The 17,353-nt window shown below is 55.3% G+C and overlaps 7 protein-coding genes across 7 annotated transcripts; 5 read left to right on the top strand and 2 right to left on the bottom strand.

Moving 5' to 3' along the window:
* Positions 1-1,052: 1,052 nt before the first annotated feature.
* Positions 1,053-2,340, top strand: EI97DRAFT_432540 (ribosomal protein S8e). The gene is made up of 4 exons (XM_033798188.1): positions 1,053-1,085; positions 1,346-1,373; positions 1,430-1,498; positions 1,548-2,340. The coding sequence occupies exons 2-4, from the start codon at positions 1,369-1,371 to the stop codon at positions 2,083-2,085; spliced, it is 612 nt and encodes a 203-aa protein (XP_033655222.1). The 5' UTR covers positions 1,053-1,085; positions 1,346-1,368; the 3' UTR covers positions 2,086-2,340.
* A 526-nt stretch (positions 2,341-2,866) lies between these two features.
* EI97DRAFT_353479 (uncharacterized protein) lies at positions 2,867-3,580 on the bottom strand (the record flags this gene model as incomplete). The annotated part of the gene is made up of 1 exon (XM_033794868.1): positions 2,867-3,580. A coding segment is annotated over one exon (714 nt), but the record flags the coding sequence as incomplete, so codon positions are not given.
* Positions 3,581-4,602: 1,022 nt separating this feature from the next.
* EI97DRAFT_432537 (OSCP-domain-containing protein) lies at positions 4,603-5,877 on the top strand. Its single transcript, XM_033798187.1, has 3 exons — positions 4,603-4,850; positions 5,017-5,331; positions 5,431-5,877. The coding sequence occupies exons 1-3, from the start codon at positions 4,677-4,679 to the stop codon at positions 5,635-5,637; spliced, it is 696 nt and encodes a 231-aa protein (XP_033655220.1). The 5' UTR covers positions 4,603-4,676; the 3' UTR covers positions 5,638-5,877.
* A 624-nt stretch (positions 5,878-6,501) lies between these two features.
* On the bottom strand, positions 6,502-7,967 carry EI97DRAFT_301634 (batten's disease protein Cln3). The gene is made up of 2 exons (XM_033794538.1): positions 7,768-7,967; positions 6,502-7,717 (listed from the first exon to the last, which is right to left on the bottom strand). Exons 1-2 carry the CDS (start codon positions 7,883-7,885, stop codon positions 6,636-6,638), a joined length of 1,200 nt encoding a protein of 399 aa, XP_033655219.1. The 5' UTR covers positions 7,886-7,967; the 3' UTR covers positions 6,502-6,635.
* Positions 7,968-8,515: 548 nt separating this feature from the next.
* EI97DRAFT_432535 (Rxt3-domain-containing protein) lies at positions 8,516-12,656 on the top strand. The gene is made up of 3 exons (XM_033798186.1): positions 8,516-9,084; positions 9,445-11,413; positions 11,465-12,656. The coding sequence occupies exons 1-3, from the start codon at positions 8,742-8,744 to the stop codon at positions 12,405-12,407; spliced, it is 3,255 nt and encodes a 1,084-aa protein (XP_033655218.1). The 5' UTR covers positions 8,516-8,741; the 3' UTR covers positions 12,408-12,656.
* Positions 12,657-14,093: 1,437 nt separating this feature from the next.
* EI97DRAFT_457664 (fructose-2,6-bisphosphatase-like protein) lies at positions 14,094-15,576 on the top strand (the record flags this gene model as incomplete). Its single annotated transcript, XM_033800840.1, has 3 exons — positions 14,094-14,262; positions 14,315-14,901; positions 14,953-15,576. The coding sequence occupies 3 exons, from the start codon at positions 14,094-14,096 to the stop codon at positions 15,574-15,576; spliced, it is 1,380 nt and encodes a 459-aa protein (XP_033655217.1).
* A 689-nt stretch (positions 15,577-16,265) lies between these two features.
* On the top strand, positions 16,266-17,306 carry EI97DRAFT_432533 (ribosomal protein L37ae). Its single transcript, XM_033798185.1, has 3 exons — positions 16,266-16,388; positions 16,548-16,664; positions 16,817-17,306. Exons 1-3 carry the CDS (start codon positions 16,285-16,287, stop codon positions 16,878-16,880), a joined length of 285 nt encoding a protein of 94 aa, XP_033655216.1. The 5' UTR covers positions 16,266-16,284; the 3' UTR covers positions 16,881-17,306.
* The last annotated feature ends 47 nt before the right edge of the window (positions 17,307-17,353 follow it).

The raw sequence follows: 17,353 nt of genomic DNA, 5'->3' as shown, positions 1-17,353 counted from the left end.
ATGCATCGAGAATCCCACCAGAAACGTGCTCACTGTTCGGGGTATACAAGCGTCAATACTGGAAGAATCGTGAGGATTTGGAATGAGCCACTTTGTCGTGGCATCCATCGCATTGATTAGTCTTCGATCCAGTCGTCGTACACCTGCAGCTCCAGAGGTATTTATGTTTAACGAGCGATTGGGATCTTATCCGGAGAGTCCATGTTGAAATTGTCAAGCACTCGAGCGCTCGGGTGATAGAGAGAACACTTGGCCGCATGGGGTGCGCATTGTGGTATATCTCTTCCGTCCCGCCCAAGACAAAGTATGCATACATGATGAGCAGATTTCGCAGTGGTAAAGGCTGACACTGCTTTTCTGCTATAGGGACAGAAACGAGAGGCACGGATACTGCAGCGTCCCCAGTTCGAGCCTCTCGATGCAGGTTGCCAACGCTGAATTTGATAGGAATAGGCGCTTGCACACAAGTATTGGTATCACTGAGGCTTACGTAGAAGAGTGCGTCTTGTTGACCGTTTCCGGGATTGAGAGGTCGCCGAGGTAGTTCTGTGCAAGGTCAGTATGCAGTTGCCCAGTTTGTACTCGTGTGATGCCGAGAAGTGATGCATTTCGGCAGATGTACCACGATATAAACAGAGAGTAAAGAGTGAATGGGGAAGGACAGAATAACAATGGGGATATCCGATTGATACAAAGGTTTAGGGTAAAGGTAAAAAGTGGAGGAAGTGCCTGATGAAGTCGGAGTAACCGTTGGACGGGACGATAGTAAACAACCTTCCAAAGTTCGGCCTGGAGCCATCCAAGAGGCCTCAACATCACCGTAGGAATAATAGGCAGAGAAGCATCAAGACATCTTGGAGAAGAGCCTGGTGCGAAGTTCCCGGTCATGGTAAACTTGGGTACGGCCCTGGGGAGCAATGTCCTCCTCGAACTACGGGTCTAATGCCAAGATTCACTAGTGCCAAAAGTGGCTCGCTTAGCTGGGCCACTTCTGAATTTCGACGACCGATCACAGACTTGCCCTCAACCGCGACCTCCACAACCCCGACGACAAAAAGGATTGCCCAGAAGACACCCATATCAAGGTCAGTACAACGATGGATCAATTTTTCCTGCCATTGCGATGGCTACGCCGTCCGAGGAACTGCAGCGCGTTTCCTTGAACCTTCCGCTACCTCCGATGCAATTATCGAATCATCCGAACCGATCGCCTACGATTGTCGAGAAAAGCTTCGGAGTTGTGGGGAGGATCAGGAAACATACTGGCATCCTTCAAGCGCATGGCTCTCACTTTGGAGGGATATCTGATGGGGTCATACGGAACCGTGCTGACAGATTTGTACAGAAGTCTTCTGACCAAACGCAATCATGGGGTATATTCGCACTTACTTCACCTTCTTCACTCATGACGGCCGCTGACAACGTGCAGTATCTCCAGAGACTCTCGCCACAAACGCTCCGCCTCTGGCGCGAAGCGCGCATACTATCGCAAGAAGAGGTATGCATAACCCGATCGCTTCTACAAGTCATGTCTAACATGACTTTAGGGCTTTCGAGAAGGGTCGCCAGCCGTCCAATACCCGTATTGGACCAAAGCGTATCCATCTTGTCCGCACCCGTGGCGGCAACCGCAAATTCCGCGCTCTTCGTCTCGACTCGGGCAACTACTCCTGGGGCTCCGAGGGCATCGCCAAGAAGACCCGCGTGATTGCTGTCGTCTACCACCCCTCCAACAACGAGCTCGTCCGCACGAACACCCTCACCAAGTCCGCTGTCGTCCAGATTGACGCTGCTCCGTTCAGGCAATGGTTCGAGGCCCACTACGGCCAGCCTCTCGGTCGCAAGAAGCAGGCCAAGGGTGCCGAGAAAGAGGAGGAGAAGAAGAAGTCCAACGCTGTCGAGAAGAAGCAGGCGGAACGCTTCAAGGCCTCTGGAAAGGTTGAGAGCGCGTTGGAGAAGCAGTTCGAGGCTGGTCGTCTGTACGCCGTTGTCTCCTCCAGGCCCGGCCAGAGCGGTCGTGTTGATGGCTACATCCTTGAAGGTGATGAGCTCGCTTTCTACCAGCGTCTGCTCAGGAAGCACTAAAGGCGGGGACGAGGATATCGGGCAATTCTTTGGGGCATCGGTCGGGTCAAAATGGGTGTTCATTCGTGTATCTGGTCATAGATCCAATGCCATGAATGAACCTGGCAGGATAATGCCACTTCTTTAGATACCACGACTTGCTATGAAATTATGCGTTAATCACTTTTGCATGATGGGACGCATTCGGTCATGGGATTTCTTCGCACAAGTCCCTTCATGTTTGACTTTTGATAGGATAAATATTGCACCTGGCAGGGCAAAGGTCATCGCCTTACGTGCTCCTTACGTTTTTCCAGGCCACCATTGTGGAAGATGAAGTTAACGCACATTCGTCATGAAAACGTTTCATTGCAGAGATCCATTTGTTCCGCGTTGAGCCTTCCACCCACTGCGCAATGTACACTTATATAACCAGAAGACGCTTTCAAGTCACAAACTCTCTTAAGTATACTAGAAAAGAAAGAAACCTGTCGGTACCACCTGGCCCCATAGCAACCCCATCAATTTCCACGCGACTGTTCGAGTAGGATAACAGAAGTCGAGATTGACGGGGAGCTTTCTGAATTCCCTGTGCCTCCATGTAGAGTCCTCCTCATATTGCGCATCATGCTGTACGCCGTATATCCATAATGTTCCCCGGGCTCGTGCGTATGAAGAACGGTGACCGATACGCGGAGGAGTGCGCAGCACACCATCAAGCAGCAGTAGCCTTCTTGAAGAGCTCAAACGCCTCCTTCGCAGCCTTCTTCGTCGTCCACTTGTTCCACTCTTCTTCATCCTCCCCTTTCTCCTCTTCCCCAAACACGTCCCCAGGGAACATCACCTTGAACGCAATCCACCCCGGAATCGCCTTCCTCGACCCCTGCCCATCAAAGATCTCCCGCTCCATGACCTTCTTCACGCGCTGCACATATACCTCCCACACCTCGTCCCCGTCGGCCCTCCCCAGCTTCCTCCCAATGCCCTTGTTCAAGTTCTCCACCTCCAGCACAAGCGTCAACTGCTCCAACCCACGATACACGTTCTTCAGTTTGGCATACCCTCCCTCTCGCAGGATATACCTAAACCCATACAGCGCCCTGGCCTTCAGGGTAATGCGACGCACCATCCTGCTCACGCCCGGCGGAAACAGCTTAACACCATAGTCGACCGGGGGTGCTGTCTCGCGCGTCAAATTAGCCATCTCCCACTCATTCCCGGCATACAGAATCTCCCTCGCTTCGGCATAGACTTCGCTACTGGTCCTTAGGATCGCGACGTTGGTGTAAGGAGCGCGGGAGAAGCGAGATTTCATGCCATCGACGGCGTGCTGGTGCAGGACGAAGGAGATTCCGGGAAGAAGGTGGCGCTCGTCGCAGCCGATGTAGGCGCCTGTGGCGTAGGAGCCTGGAGTGCGGTTTTGGCGGGCGCAGAGGAGGCCGGGGACGGTGAGGAGGAGGGTGTAGATGCGGGTGCGGATATGGAGGGGGAGAAGCATGAAGGGGAAGGGTTGGCTGTTCTCGATTTCGGCTTCACCCTGAGCCTCGACGTTGGCTCTGGAGGCGTTGGCAGCTGCTGAGGTTTCGGCGGACGGAGTGCTGGGAGGAGCGTCGATTCCAGGGACCGAGGTCTTGTAGACTGGCGAGAGGTAGCCTGGTTGGAGCTGCTTGCCGCCAATGTAGTTCTTGGTGACCCGGTCATTGAGCTCGTCGAGGAAGCGAACATGCTTCTTGAAGCCTCCGGTCAGTGGAGGGGTCAACAACTGCGGCTGCTGCTCTACTGCATCCGGGGTTCGGAGACGTGGGGGAGTAGATGGTGCCTCGCAAGTTGCCATTGTAGATGATCCTGCTGTTTATCTTCAAGAATGCGAAGAAAGAACTGACGATGCTGAGATGCTATGGGGAGGATCGTAGGCGTGAAGGGGGAGTCATGGAGGGTGGGAGGCACTGATATATGGACGGGAAAGTGAAGGTGAAGTAGACTTCGGCTGGTAGAGTCACACATTTGTAGCTAGGCTTCACCGATACCTGCATGGCTTTGACGGTGTCAGATAAGGGTGATTTGTGAGACGTTGAGCGCTGTGTAGGATGAATGAGGATGAGGTCGGTCGATAGAACCGGACGCCTGGAAATGTGAAAGGGTGAGTACAACTGAGATTCACTGTCATAGTGTTAGCGTGATCTTGAGTTTGTGGGAAATCGATCCCCAGAGAAGAGAAGTTGGTACATAGTGGATTCAACACTACTGTTAGAGAGCTGTTTATTGCTGCTTCATCGAGTGAGTCTGTTAGCTTGTCAGATTTATGGACCTTTTGTTCAGCATGTCCAACGAGTTTCGGGACCAAATGCTCGATTGGGCCCTTTATAAGGCCTCTCAATCCCAACGACAGGTATTCCAAAGCCAATCCGGTATATCTCTTGCGATCTCCATGACGACTGATGTGGTGTTGTTCCTCTTCGAGTCGGCAAACCCACTCCCCTGCACCCGACACCCCGCCAAGCCTTCCTCCAGCTTGCCGAGCAAAAGATCTCAACATCACCTCTACTCTGTACGCAAGCCTCCAACGCACCCTCTCCCGCAACTACGCACTCATTCATCACCGCCAACCCACGATGTACACCAGCCGGGTCGCCAGCGCCGCTCTGCGCTCCTCAGCGCCCCGCGCTCCCCTCGCTGCCCGCTCCGCATGGGCCCGAAGCTACGCCGCTGCCGCTGCACCGAGCACCACGTCGACCAAGCCACCTGTCGCTCTCTTCGGCATCGATGGCACGTATGCCAGCGCTCTGGTACGAGATTCCTCATTTTTTAGTATTCAATTGGGGTGGGTTGGCGGGATGAAAGGGTCAATGTGGATTCTCCATTGACCTGGGAGATATTTTCCCGCACCCATCCTTGATCACCTTGTCAGGCCGAACACGATGATGAAGACCACCATCTAACCAATCCCCACAGTACACCGCCGCCGCGAAAACCAGCGCCCTCGAGCCCACGGCCAAGTCGCTCGAGACGCTCGCCTCCGTCTTCAAGAAGGACGCCAAGCTCGCGCAGGTGCTGGCTGCGCCTACGCTCTCCGCGACGGACAAGCAGCAGGTGGTTGCCGAGCTGAGCAAGCACATTGGCCCGGATAAGGACGGCGTGGTCAAGAACTTCCTCGCCACGCTGGCGGAGAACAACAGGTTGGGTGTGCTGGAGGGGGTTGTGGAGAAGTTTGCTGTGCTCATGGGCGCGTACCGTGGGGAGGTCGAGTTGACTGTTACCAGCGCTCAGGTAGGTTTCCCTGCGCATCCACGGACCCCTCTGCATCCCTCCCTCCTATCCTCCTTACAGTTTCTCTACGTACGCACAAGTCTAACACCAACACTTCAGCCCCTCGACAACCGAACACTCTCCCGCCTCGAATCCGCCGTGTCCAAATCGCAGTACGTCGGCCAGGGCAAGAAGCTCAAGGTCGTGTCCAAGGTCAACCCGGACATCCGCGGCGGGCTGATTGTCGAGATTGGCGACCGCACCATTGACCTCTCTGTGTCGTCCAAGATGGCCAAGATGAACAAGCTGCTCAGAGAGACGTTGTAGAAGATGTATAGATATACGCAGACAGAGATGTTTGTGCGTGCATTGGATGGCATTTTCAGCGTACGGGGAGTTAGACGATGTGTATTTTACATGTTTCGAGGGTAGCTATTGAGGAGGATGAGAGGGGCGAAAAGACAATTTACTTTGTGAACCTAGACATGCGCATTTGCCGGTCCGGCAGCCAGACAGCATAATCTCTCTCAAGCAACTCGAGGTTACTGACTTCAGCATAAAATCCAACCATGCTTGCCCCTGATGCGGAGTAAAGAGAGTCCTACTTCCCAAGTTCATTCCCAATCCCCTTGTTCGAGCCTAGGACGACCTGCCTTCCCTGGTTCCCCCTTCATCCCTTGTTCGACACCATCGCAAAGCCCTCTTCCTTTTCCCTTTTTGCTCTTCCTTTCCCTCGATTTCTTTTCTCCGCACGAGACAGAGGTACCACAATCGACCCTAGACATTGTCGGCATAGTTGCAGTCCACGTTCCGAGGACGTCTGAACTCCTGCGTCTGTGTTTCGTCGTGAGGGACGACGATTCGTGCGGCGTCGGTCCCTCTTGGCAGCCAGGCGGGAGAAAAGTAGCATAGGCCGCTGGCTCTCAATCGTGCAAACACAGGCCAATGTGGGAACGGTACTCTTCCGCAGAATCATCATCTCAGCCTCTCCAGGTACGCGCTCTCCAGCGCAAAGACAGCGTATCGATTTTGTCGAAATTGTCGAAATTTCTAACATTCCATTTCCCCTCTTCACTAGCCCATCTTGCAATACCGCCGCCCATGTCTAACCTGCCACCCGCACAACCACACCTCCAGGGCCATGCTGATGAAGCCCGCGCACATGATGCCTCCAGAGTCGCTGACGCTGGTGGCAGCGAGACTGAATTCGCGGTCCTGCTCGGGGACCGTGTCTTGGATCTCGGCAAAGGTAGAGCTGCAACTCAGTCAACATCCACAGATACGGATCCGGAAAGGTGGAGCGGTATAAATATGGGTCTGGGTACTCACACATAGACTAGCCCACCGAGGAGGCCCTCCCAGAAGATGACGATGCAGACGATGTAAAAGTGGGGGATGAAGTCGAACATGGCATGCATGGTGAGCAGGATTAAGTTCCCCACCTGCAGCAGAGACGGCAGATACAAGTGATGCACTCTGAAGAAGGGTGTCGACGACCTTGATAGGAAGACGCCGACTTGATAGATGGCATTGTACGTCGAATAAAACGACCTGTACTCGTCAAAGGGGCTCGACTCGAGCGGAAAGAGTAAGGTAGGTGCGACGCCTTGGTTGATTGTGTATTCGGCAATGTAGACGAGGAGGAGGGGGAACATGAAGGGGAAGAAGAGGCCACGAGAACGGCGGAGGTTGGCTTTGAAGGTTTTCCAGGCGGAGGATTGGCGCGAGGGGAGGGACGTGAAGTCCGGGGTGGAGCGGATGGAGGAGAGGAGGTCTTCGTGCTCTGGTTCGTCCAAGGGGAGTTGGGGCGAGCTTTGTGAGTGCGATGGGTGATAATGCTGACTTTCTGGCTCGTCGATGGTTTCGTATTGAGCGAGTTTTGCGTACGAGGTGCGAAGGGGTCCCAAGGGCAGGATGAGGAAGAAGCTGATGATCATAATGAAAGGGAGAAGAGAGAAGAATAGCAAGCTTGTTCGCACACTGATCTGTAACGTCGTGGTTGCAATTGCATAGGCGCCAGCACCAATGAGACCAGCACCGCCCGTGCCGCTCCCCCACGCGGCTAAAGCAAAATGGCCATAGTAATGTGTTAGTCCCAGAAAACTGAGCTCTCCGGCTCCGCTGCTAAGGCTGGCGAGTATGACGCCGAACATCTTGATGGCAATGGTGCGAGGGTCGTGCAGGGGCGGGGTCAGGGCAATGACGAGCATGCCACATGTTGACAGGGCGACGAAGATGAAGATGCGAACACGGTAGGGGATGAGGTGTATGAAGTATGGGGCGCATAGTTTAGTGACGAAGGAGGGGACGACATCGGCGAGGAGGACGACTCCCTTGGGGACAGCTGGGCCTACGAGGTCGAGGGCAGCGGAGAGCACGACGACGTAGAGGAGATTGTTGAGGAGGCCTGGGAAGTCAGACTAGACGTGCAGAGGTGGAGCACATGGCAAAGCGTACCAAAGAGCCAAAAGGCGATATAGACGCGGTGGTCTGCACCTGCAAAGGCAGCCTTGAGGCGTGCACGATAGACAGCCCAAGAGGCAGCAGGAGATCCTGGCATTGGAAAGGTGGTCATTCTCCTGTGGGGGACTGACGGTGATGCTCAGCTACATGAGTGAGCTGGAGCTACGCCGCATGAGCGACGGCAGCTTGTTGGGGGTTTGAGAGTGGCTCGGCGTGGAACTGCCTCATAGAATGTTGAGGTTAAGAAGGACCTTGGGACATCTGGAGGTATCGACGTCACGGGATCTCGGGAGATGAATGGCAGTTCCCGAGGTCGGGTCGGGTGGGCGCGGTCCCCAGCTTGAGTCCATGCGCGCGGCTAGTGCCCAGGTGGAGCCCCGGCCGCTGCGATGGATATTTTGGAGGAATTTCACGCTTGCTCATGAGAGAAAGATGGAGAGAGAGAGAGAGAGAGAGTCGTGGATGAATGATGTCCATGTACAGATGGACATGACGGATAAAATGGACCACTCACTGAGGCACATCTAGCCTCTCTCATTCTTCCAGTTACTCTTCTGTACTCTGTACCACAGGACAAGATTGAACAGTCAGCATCATTCACGCTTGTTTGTTCAAACGGTGCGGAGGGCGGCAGGGATGGTTCCTGGTGGCCATGCAGCCTTCACCGCCCCCTGTCTCTTGGCCTGGCCCTTGCTGGTCCTTGTCTGCTCTGCTGGTCGTGCTGGTCTTGCCCACCTGCTCTCTTCACTCTTCACTCTCCTTCCCTCGAGAGCTGCAAGCATTTCTCCTCTGCTCCGCCTAACAGTACTCTTTCTTCTTCCTACACCACTATCCGTACCCTTCCGCACTCTGCCCCCCCCGCAACCATGACAGCCCTCCAGTGCCGCTGCTAAAGTCCTTTCCTCCTCCCTCCACTCGCCTGTCCTTTCCTGCCTCTGCCCATACCAAAAATCGCAAACAGCACAGAAATGGACTCACGCGCTCCCCACCCCTACCCCCGGGCCCCTTCCGAACGCACTCTGATACACAACCCGAACCATCCTCCTCAGCAGCAGTCGTTGCAGTCGTCGCAGTCGTCGCAGGCACCTCCTCCCCCTCCGCCGCCGCCATCCTTCGCCGGATACCCTCCTGCGTCCCAGCCGCAGCCGACTGTGCACGCTGCCTTCACCGCCGATCCCTATCCCTCGCCGCGACGCGACCCTTTCCTACCCGGAACAGCCCACCATGCCCGCAGAAGCAGCTACGGGATCAACGTGGGAGAAGGGCCACATCAACACCCCGACGACAGACGCCCTGGTTGGGGAAATACAGGTATGTTCGTCCTCTTTCCGGACAGTCCCCAGGCAAGGGAACAGCCGGATTGCAGCCCCTCCTCTCCGCGCTTCGAGAGCCACGTCGCCCGTTGCCCGTTCGCCGGTCCGCTGCGGCTAGCGAATCCTACAGCACGTCGACCAGCATCCTGTTCGCATCACCGTCTCGCCAGGCGCGGCTCCCTTGGCTACGTCAAGTGTGCGCGTGCCTCGGCAGCGAAAGCTTTCCATCTCATCTCGCAACCATTTTCTCGTCATCGAAGGAATCCCGCTGGCCGCGCGCACAGATCCCCCAACACCCTTGTCCTTGCCGCTAGTCCGCTTTCTGCCATGCACTAAACTGACGATCGTCGCGTTTCAGCAGCAACAGTCCAGGGAGCTCAAGCTTCCCACCCTCCTCACCACCATGCTCCCCATCCTCCTCCCCCCGGTCACCAACCCGGCCCTCCACCTCCTCCATCCATGAGCAACGCGCAAAACGTCCCTAGACAGCCGCTCTACGGCTACGACCCTCATCGTAAACAGTCCGCCGGCGCTGCTGCGAGCCCACCGAGCTCCTTCCGAGGGGAGCTCCCCACGTCACGAGGCTCGCTGCCCTCTCAACGGACCGCCAAAGATCCGCCGTCGCACGATCATCCTCCGCCGCCTCCTCCGCCTCCTCCATTCTCTCGATCACACATGCCGCCGCCGCCAGCTTCGCCGCAGCAGCAACAGAGTCATGCTCCCCAGGGGCTGCGCACGCCTCTCGCCTTAAATAATCTTGGAGGACCGCGAGATCCGCCCGGGCTAGGTCCAGGACATCGGCCAGGAAGCAGCATGTCCATCTCATCCATTATCGGCATTGGTGACACCGGTGCACCCCCTCATAACACACAGTCACATTCGTCACCTCCTGGTGGCCCCACCAATCCACCCTCATCATCCCATCCCAGTGGTATGCAGCCACCATCACCTAGACGAGGCCTTCCGTCTGTATCCCGAGCAGACTTGCCGCCTTTCCGGCGACAACCTTCTCCCGATCGACACATGTACTCCAACCCTGCTTCACGACCATCCGAGGGGTATGGTTATCCTGCTGGCTCGCCCCCGCGGCCGCACAACACCCTTGGCTCTCCTGACCAAGGTCGCCCCGCATCGCATCAGACGCCACAACCGTACAAGCCCATGGTCTTTCAGGAGGCGCGCCCTTACGGTTCTTCGCCAAATGAGGCACATACAAGGGGTCGTCGGGAATCACCCGCTGGAGCTCCCCCTCGACCCAGTAGCCAGCCACAAGAACCTGCAGGCCATGTCGCCCAAGGTTCGAGGTCACTTTATGGCGCCTTTGGCAGCGGCGGCGGCAGCCGCAACGCCTACGGCCCCTTCGAAGAGCGTCGACGCACGCTCGGTGAAGCTCAACACAGCAGGCCGAACGTGGCGGAGATACTAGGTCCCTCGCAGCAAGCTTCTGGCGACCGTGACCGTGCGGTGACAGTACAGCCCTTGTCGCATGCCGTCTTCAGCCCGCCTCGTGATTCCCGTACCGCCTCCGCGTCGACTCAATCTCCGCGGAGCCATTGGCGCCATTCCGCACCGGAGGCTACCGCGCCCGAAATGACTGAGACGCGGCGGGAAGAGCCGTCTCCGTTGTATCGAGGCTATGGAGGTTACTCTGGACCGTCACAAGGGTCCCATCCATACGGCCACCATGCTGCCGAGGAAATGGTTCGCGGTCGGAGTCTGGACCATCTGAATCATCGTGTCGTGGAGCAATATCATGCTCCTCCTACATCGGACCCGCACGCTAATGAGCGCCAGAAGTCCGAACAGCTCACGCGTTCTCTGTCTTCCGGGGGAATCGCCTACCCAGGGCGAACTCCCTACGAGCAGGGCAGAAGGATTGGAGATGAGGTGCAAAACAGACATATCTTGGCTCTCGGGCCTGAAGCAAACCGTAGGACCGGTCGTGCATCTCCGCTACCGCAGGCTGTTCAAGGGGCGCAGGCGCAGCCTGTTTCCATCGGCAAGGATCCTGGTATTAAAAGCGAATTTGGCCGCATGTTTTCCGGTTTGGGCAGTGGACTCGGCAGCTCCACGCCGTCCAGGCAGAGCCCCATGCCCCACGGCCCTCACGGCGGACCGGAAAACATGCCCTCTACTTTGGACTTTGACCTGCGACTTCAGAGAGTCAATTCGCAAAATGGCAGGAAACCCAAGAGGGTCAAGGATGAAGAAGGCGGAATGGATACTGAAGGCGCGGAGGGAAGGGGGACCCCTTCAGGGCGCGGGTCCAAACGCAACAAGAGCAGCCACGCGGGACATCATCACCACCATCATGTCTATGTACATCAGTAAGTTTTGCTTGTTGAGTGTTCTATGCGAGGCAGTGCTGACCACCATAGCCATCATCACGTCCCTCATCGAGCGGAAGAGGAGGGTCCGCTGCACGTGGCACCAAAGAGTACTACGCCTTTGAATGGCGCGAGGTATCCGAATCTCCCTCTGAATGGAGCCCCTTCACATCACCATCACCACCATCACGCCGCACCGCACCACCATCACCACGCACCGCGAGCTAGCCAGCCGGTGCAGCTTCCGTCGCCCAAGCTCGCCGCGAAAGTGCATGATATCAAACCCGTCTTGGATGAAGCGGCACGGTACCCACGCCACCACCTAGGATCCTACCTCTACGAGGCTGTGCCTGTTCTTCCCAAGCCCAATTCGGCAGTGGATGAAGTATTCCACTTTGCGTCCAAGCCCAAACCATTGCCAGCCTTCAACCGGAACCCGATCAACTGCATCGTCACGTGCCGAATTCCACGGTACTATCTGAAGTCTCGCCAGAGGCAGCAGATTGTCCTGCAACGGCATCTCTGGGGGGCCGGAGTCTACCGCGATGACTCGGATCCGCTTGCGGTTGCGATACACTCTGGGTGGATCCGGGGGGAGTGGGATGAAAGCGTCGACGTGAAGCTGCTGGACCCTCGAATTACAGCACCGAATGACCCGGCGGACGTCGAGGATCAGCTTATGAAGAAGCCGGCGGCTCCTGTGACGCCGCCAGTTGACATGGAACTTTATATCGATCTCCTGATTTTGCCTCGTCTAGAACAGTATGAGAAGAGCGTCGAGTATGGGATCAGTAGCAGGAAGAGCACGACGCACGACGGGCTCAGCTTCATGATCCATTCCATCCGATGGGTGGACGAAGGCTTGGGGACTCGGGGACAGGAACGCACTGCTGAGGCGCTGAAGAAGCGGCTGGAGGCCAGTCGAGCACTCTTGAGTCTGACCAGGGGAGGGGATGTACGAAGAGCGAACGAAACGACAGCGTTGCATGCTTGATTGAGTTGAGAAGGCATTTATTTCAGACGATGTCACAGGTATCTGGGCGGCTCATGGTTGTGTGGTTAGCAGCGGATTTCGGTTCTGGTGGGGTTAGCATGTTTGTTTTTTATATACCCATAGTCGACGCAGTTTTAGATGTGAAGGCGCTGGCAATGTCATTAACAAAATATCCCCGAATCGTATAGTATTTGGTAAATAAGGCAGGAGCACGGAACCGAGTAATGGATCATCTATCGCCAAAGCAATGCAATGGGTGAGCACGGAATCTTGTGTGCTGCGAGTAACTAGCATGTACATGACAAAGCAGAGGAGGCAATGTGATGACGGTTGCTTTTCTTCGATCTCAGCCCCCCTGAATAATATTTAAATAATCCATTGATTCCAGCAGGCACGTCCGAGACGACGACGACCCCTCCTCGTCATCCCTCCTCGCATCAAGCACCACCTGCATCAACAACATAACCACGCTCGTGTATACGCGTCTGTACCTCGCAGTACGTGCAAAAGGACCCGAGGGGAACGCGCCGCCTCCTCAACAAGCCTCCAACCCCGCAATTGCCCCAAGGCCGGCGCTCCAGCGGTGACAATGACGGACAGCCCCGGCACCAGCGCATCTGCAACCGCAATGGGGTTCACCCGGGCGAGGAATTATTCCATTTCCACGGTGCGTACTCTTCATCTAATATGCAAACTTTTCTATCATTCCTTTCCACTGGGCCCCGCGGCGTCCGTTTTCGGCCATCTCTGTGTCTGAACCTTGGAATCCTCCGGCGCGTTCCATCAGTCAGTATATCCCTCGGTCCCGTTCGCACCCTATGAATGGGCCTGGTACAGGCATTCGGGAGGTCCCGGGCACAACGGGGCCAAAGGGGGCAAAACCACCTGCTGGCCAAAAAAGACTCCACCTGGTCCTTTGCGTTTGGAAATCGTCGGTCTTGGGAGGGTGTCGTGTGGCGTCACCTTTGCACCGCCAGCTGCAGCACACGACACCTACTCGTGGCACGACGATTCACCCAAGTCCGTTTGCGCTGCACACCTTCTGAGCGGCTGCAAGAAGCCAACGTCTTCTATCCTCTGCGCGTATCCTGGACTGAGCTGGTTATTTGAACCTTGGGCTTTTCCCGGAGCTGGTAGCCGAGCTGGTTGCTGGACGCTGCCCAAACACCTGCAAGCACACGTGCACCGGCAACTCCACCTGGGCACAGAAAGGGACAGGACTGCCCTTTTTGGACATTCTTCAGAAAATCACTCCTACCCCAGATCTCGACTAGCCGAAGGAGAACCTCACCACCTCACCACCGTCTTGCTACTACGGAGCTCTGAGTACCTAGATGCGGGGTCTACCTTTCTGCTCTCTCCTCGCTTCACAAGAGCCGAGCCAAACCACAGACAGTTCCGCAACCCCACGTCCGCCATTCCGATAGTCGCTGCCCTCAACTTCCTGTCAACTTCCTGTCAACTTCCTGCCAAATTGTTCAACTCTCTGTGATTCAGCGGCGCTCCGCACCATTTCTGCATACTGTGCGCTGGGGATTTCATAGACTACGGCGCACGGCACCTCTCAAGAAGCTCCTCCTAGCTGCATCCAGACTCCATCTTCCTACTCTGGCCTGGCCTTGCACCACTGTGGAAGCTTTGATTACCCCTCGGATATCGACGAGCTGAGGCTCACTACTCAAGGCCATGGAATCCAACGGCGTTTTTGTGCATAATATGCGCAAAGTCCCTACTGGCGATCTGATCAAACCTCACAGAACCACTAACGGTATCGGCGTCCAGGCTGAAGATACGCGCATATGCGTCGTCATGGTCGGCTTGCCCGCCCGCGGCAAGAGTCTCATTGCAACAAAGGGTATGTCATTCATGGTTTGAGTCGGGGACTTGGCGCTCATATAATCCTGCAGTGGTCCGCTACCTACACTGGCTGTCCATAAAAGCGAAGACCTTCAATGTGGGTCAGTATCGCCGCACCGCCACGCCCAATCCGCCCGCCGAATTCTTCGACCAGTCGAACCCCGAGGGAGAGCGGCTGCGGAAAGCTGCCGCCGAAGCCGCTGTGAATGACATGTGCAAGTGGTTCGCAGAGGGAAGGGGCTTGATTGCAATATTGGATGCCACCAACTCGACAAAGGCTCGCCGACGGTGGATACAGGAACGTTGTGACAAGGAAAACATACACGCCTTGTTCGTCGAATCAAAGTGTGACGACGAAGACTTGATCATGAGCAATATCCTCGAGGTCAAGACCACTTCGCCAGACTACATTGGACAGGATCCCGAGGTGGCTGCTGCCGATTTCCGCAACCGCATCCGGAATTACGAAAAGGTGTACCAGACGATTGATGAGGACGAGGCCGATCTTACCTATGTCAAGCTGATCGATGTCGGAAAGCAAGTCATCATCAACAAGATTCAGGACTACCTCCAGAGTCGGGTCGTTTACTACTTGATGAACCTACATATCAAGCCAAGGTCCATCTGGTTATCAAGAGTAAGTTCGCTCCAAGTCATTCAGTCGACGATTCAGACTAACGGTTTGCAGCACGGCGAATCCCAGTACAACCTTACCGGCAAGATAGGAGGAGATGCCGATCTCTCCGAACGTGGCGAAGCCTATGCGCATGCTTTGCCAGGGCTGGTCGCCAAATCAGTTGGCGATGGGCGCAAACTGACCGTGTGGACCTCGACCCTGAAGCGGACAATCCAAACTGCACGCTTCCTTCCCTTCGAGAAACTCGAGTGGAAAGCCCTCGATGAGCTGGACTCTGGTGTTTGCGACGGCCTCACCTACGCCGAGATAGAGGAGCAGTATCCCGAAGATTTCAGGCAGCGCGACGAAGACAAGTACAACTACCGGTATCTAGGCGGCGAATCGTACCGGGACGTAGTCATCCGTCTGGAACCCATCATTATGGAGCTGGAGCGGAGCGAGAATATCCTGATTGTAACGCACCAGGCGATCCTCCGCTGCATATACGCCTACTTCATGAACGTACCGCAAGAACAAAGCCCCTGGATGGAAGTTCCGCTGCATACCCTAATCAAGTTGACACCAAAGGCATACTCCACCCAGGAAGAGAGACTCAAGGCCGATATTCCGGCGGTGAGTACCTGGCGAGGAAAGGGCAGCTCGGCAAAGCATCAGGAGACTAATGGGAGTGCATAAACCCCGCCGCCAGACCAATACTGGTATACCGACAAGTTTTAGACGAAGGTTTTCAATTGGATGAGAGTGTTGCTACGACCAGGAAGTCGACGTAAATTGGCAAGACATGGGCATATTTGGGCGAAAAGCTCGGCTGAACGGAGCCATTCTTCGCGTATCAAGCGCATACGGAGGCGGACAGTTGGCGTCACGGAACATAACGATTGCACGGATTTTATCTCTTCCTCTTCTCTTGCATTCTCTGATAGAGCGGTGGTTGGGTATTGGCATGTGTATTCCCATGAATTTACGACCGGGTATAGCATAAGGGTGGTGGACGGGAACCATTACTTGTTTATATTTATTACTGAGGTTTTTGGACCTTATTATTAGAGGGTTATCCGGATTGCTATTGGGTGTGCACGAGTGATTGATGCGGTTCTGGGTTATTTGAATTCGATCCCACTTCGGTCTGTCAATTCATCGCTCAGACTGCTCGAACGGTTGATCTTAATATCAATGCGTTGCCGTCATCTATTTCTGAGACTCTTTTATAATCGTTTGATTGCGATGGTATAAAGGAGGTCCCCCAGAAGGGCGGAACGGCACAATTATCTTCCGCGACGCTTAAGCGATCCGCCAAGCCTTTGCAAGAACACCACACGGATTTTCGACCAACCTCAACTTTCGACACCCCGAACTCCAGATCCCCTCGACAACACCAGCAACATGTCGAAGCGCACCAAGAAGGTCGGCATCACCGGTAAATACGGCACGCGCTACGGCGCCTCGCTCCGTAAGCAGGTGAAGAAGATGGAGGTATGTTCTGTCGCGTTGCTTGCCTCAATCGCAGCACCGCTCCAGTTTCCAGCACGAGAACCCAAAGCTAATGGCGCCGTTTTGACAGATTTCACAACACGCCCGGTAATTCTTCCTGCCTCCGAACGAGAGAATTTGACTTCTATATTCGGATGAATGGCCTCGACTGATAGGACGGATAGTTACACATGCACATTCTGCGGCAAGAACGCTGTCAAGAGAAAGGCCGTTGGTATCTGGGAATGCCGGTCCTGCAAGAAGACCACCGCCGGTGGCGCCTACACCGTCTCGTAAGACTGCCCTTCGCATACTAGCACTCGAACAAACGAAGTCGAAATCGGTTATATGGCCTCAACTCCCACCCTAAACCAATGCTCCCTTCTGAGCCCGCCATCGCCGTAATCATTTGATGAATAGTCAAGCTGACACACTTCCTTGTTAGTACCCCCGCTGCGGCCGCCACGAGGTCCACGATCCGTCGTCTCCGTGAAATCGCCGAGGTCTAGAGTGGTGCGTGGGAACTGGGTGGAAGGGTGGAGTTTCTTCTCGGATCATTCAGGTTACGATTTGCGGGCATCTTAACGGGTCGGAACAAATGGCAGCGATCCTATGAAATGATAAAAATGGTCCCTTACTGGCCGCACAAGTTCACCCACGGATTCTTGGCAAGTGCCCGATGTCAATATGTCTGTGATGATTTGGAGGTGGATGACAAAAGAGCATGTGGAAGCGTTAACATGAGGGGGAGGGAGATGGATGGAGGAAGTGATGCTGCGGTTGCTTCAATCTACCATTCAAATGAAGGTCTATGAGGGAGCCCGCATAGGGAGTACAGGCATGCCCGATAGATCGATAAATGCGTCTTCTTCGTCACAGCATTGCCGCTCTTTTGGATACAGGATGACTGCTTTGCCCACCGATCTACTCCGTACACAGTATCAGGCAAGCTCGACAGCACCTGGATCGAGCAGTTGGCCTC

Source organism: Westerdykella ornata (genome assembly GCF_010094085.1).
Source record: "Westerdykella ornata strain CBS 379.55 unplaced genomic scaffold EI97scaffold_7, whole genome shotgun sequence".
Lineage (NCBI taxonomy): Eukaryota > Fungi > Ascomycota > Dothideomycetes > Pleosporales > Sporormiaceae > Westerdykella > Westerdykella ornata.
Note: the sequence above shows the minus strand (reverse complement) of the source record. Positions and strands in the feature narration are given on the sequence as shown.

What these genes read in the sequence shown, in the direction of transcription:
- EI97DRAFT_301634 (XM_033794538.1), bottom strand. Translation starts at nt 7,885, where the DNA reads ATGACCACCTTTCCAATGCCAGGATCTCCTGCTGCCTCTTGGGCTGTC. An exon ending in TATCGCCTTTTGGCTCTTTG is followed by an intron (nt 7,718 to 7,767) that starts GTACGCTTTGCC and finishes CTGACTTCCCAG; the next exon opens with GCCTCCTCAACAATCTCCTC.
- EI97DRAFT_432535 (XM_033798186.1), top strand. Translation starts at nt 8,742, where the DNA reads ATGGACTCACGCGCTCCCCACCCCTACCCCCGGGCCCCTTCCGAACGC. An exon ending in CCCTGGTTGGGGAAATACAG is followed by an intron (nt 9,085 to 9,444) that starts GTATGTTCGTCC and finishes GTCGCGTTTCAG; the next exon opens with CAGCAACAGTCCAGGGAGCT. An exon ending in CATCATGTCTATGTACATCA is followed by an intron (nt 11,414 to 11,464) that starts GTAAGTTTTGCT and finishes TGACCACCATAG; the next exon opens with CCATCATCACGTCCCTCATC.
- EI97DRAFT_432533 (XM_033798185.1), top strand. Translation starts at nt 16,285, where the DNA reads ATGTCGAAGCGCACCAAGAAGGTCGGCATCACCGGTAAATACGGCACG. An exon ending in ATGGAGGTATGTTCTGTCGC is followed by an intron (nt 16,389 to 16,547) that starts GTTGCTTGCCTC and finishes CTCGACTGATAG; the next exon opens with GACGGATAGTTACACATGCA. An exon ending in GGTGGCGCCTACACCGTCTC is followed by an intron (nt 16,665 to 16,816) that starts GTAAGACTGCCC and finishes CTTCCTTGTTAG; the next exon opens with TACCCCCGCTGCGGCCGCCA.
- EI97DRAFT_432540 (XM_033798188.1), top strand. An exon ending in GCATACTATCGCAAGAAGAG is followed by an intron (nt 1,499 to 1,547) that starts GTATGCATAACC and finishes ACATGACTTTAG; the next exon opens with GGCTTTCGAGAAGGGTCGCC.
- EI97DRAFT_432537 (XM_033798187.1), top strand. Translation starts at nt 4,677, where the DNA reads ATGTACACCAGCCGGGTCGCCAGCGCCGCTCTGCGCTCCTCAGCGCCC. An exon ending in GCACGTATGCCAGCGCTCTG is followed by an intron (nt 4,851 to 5,016) that starts GTACGAGATTCC and finishes CAATCCCCACAG; the next exon opens with TACACCGCCGCCGCGAAAAC. An exon ending in TGACTGTTACCAGCGCTCAG is followed by an intron (nt 5,332 to 5,430) that starts GTAGGTTTCCCT and finishes CCAACACTTCAG; the next exon opens with CCCCTCGACAACCGAACACT.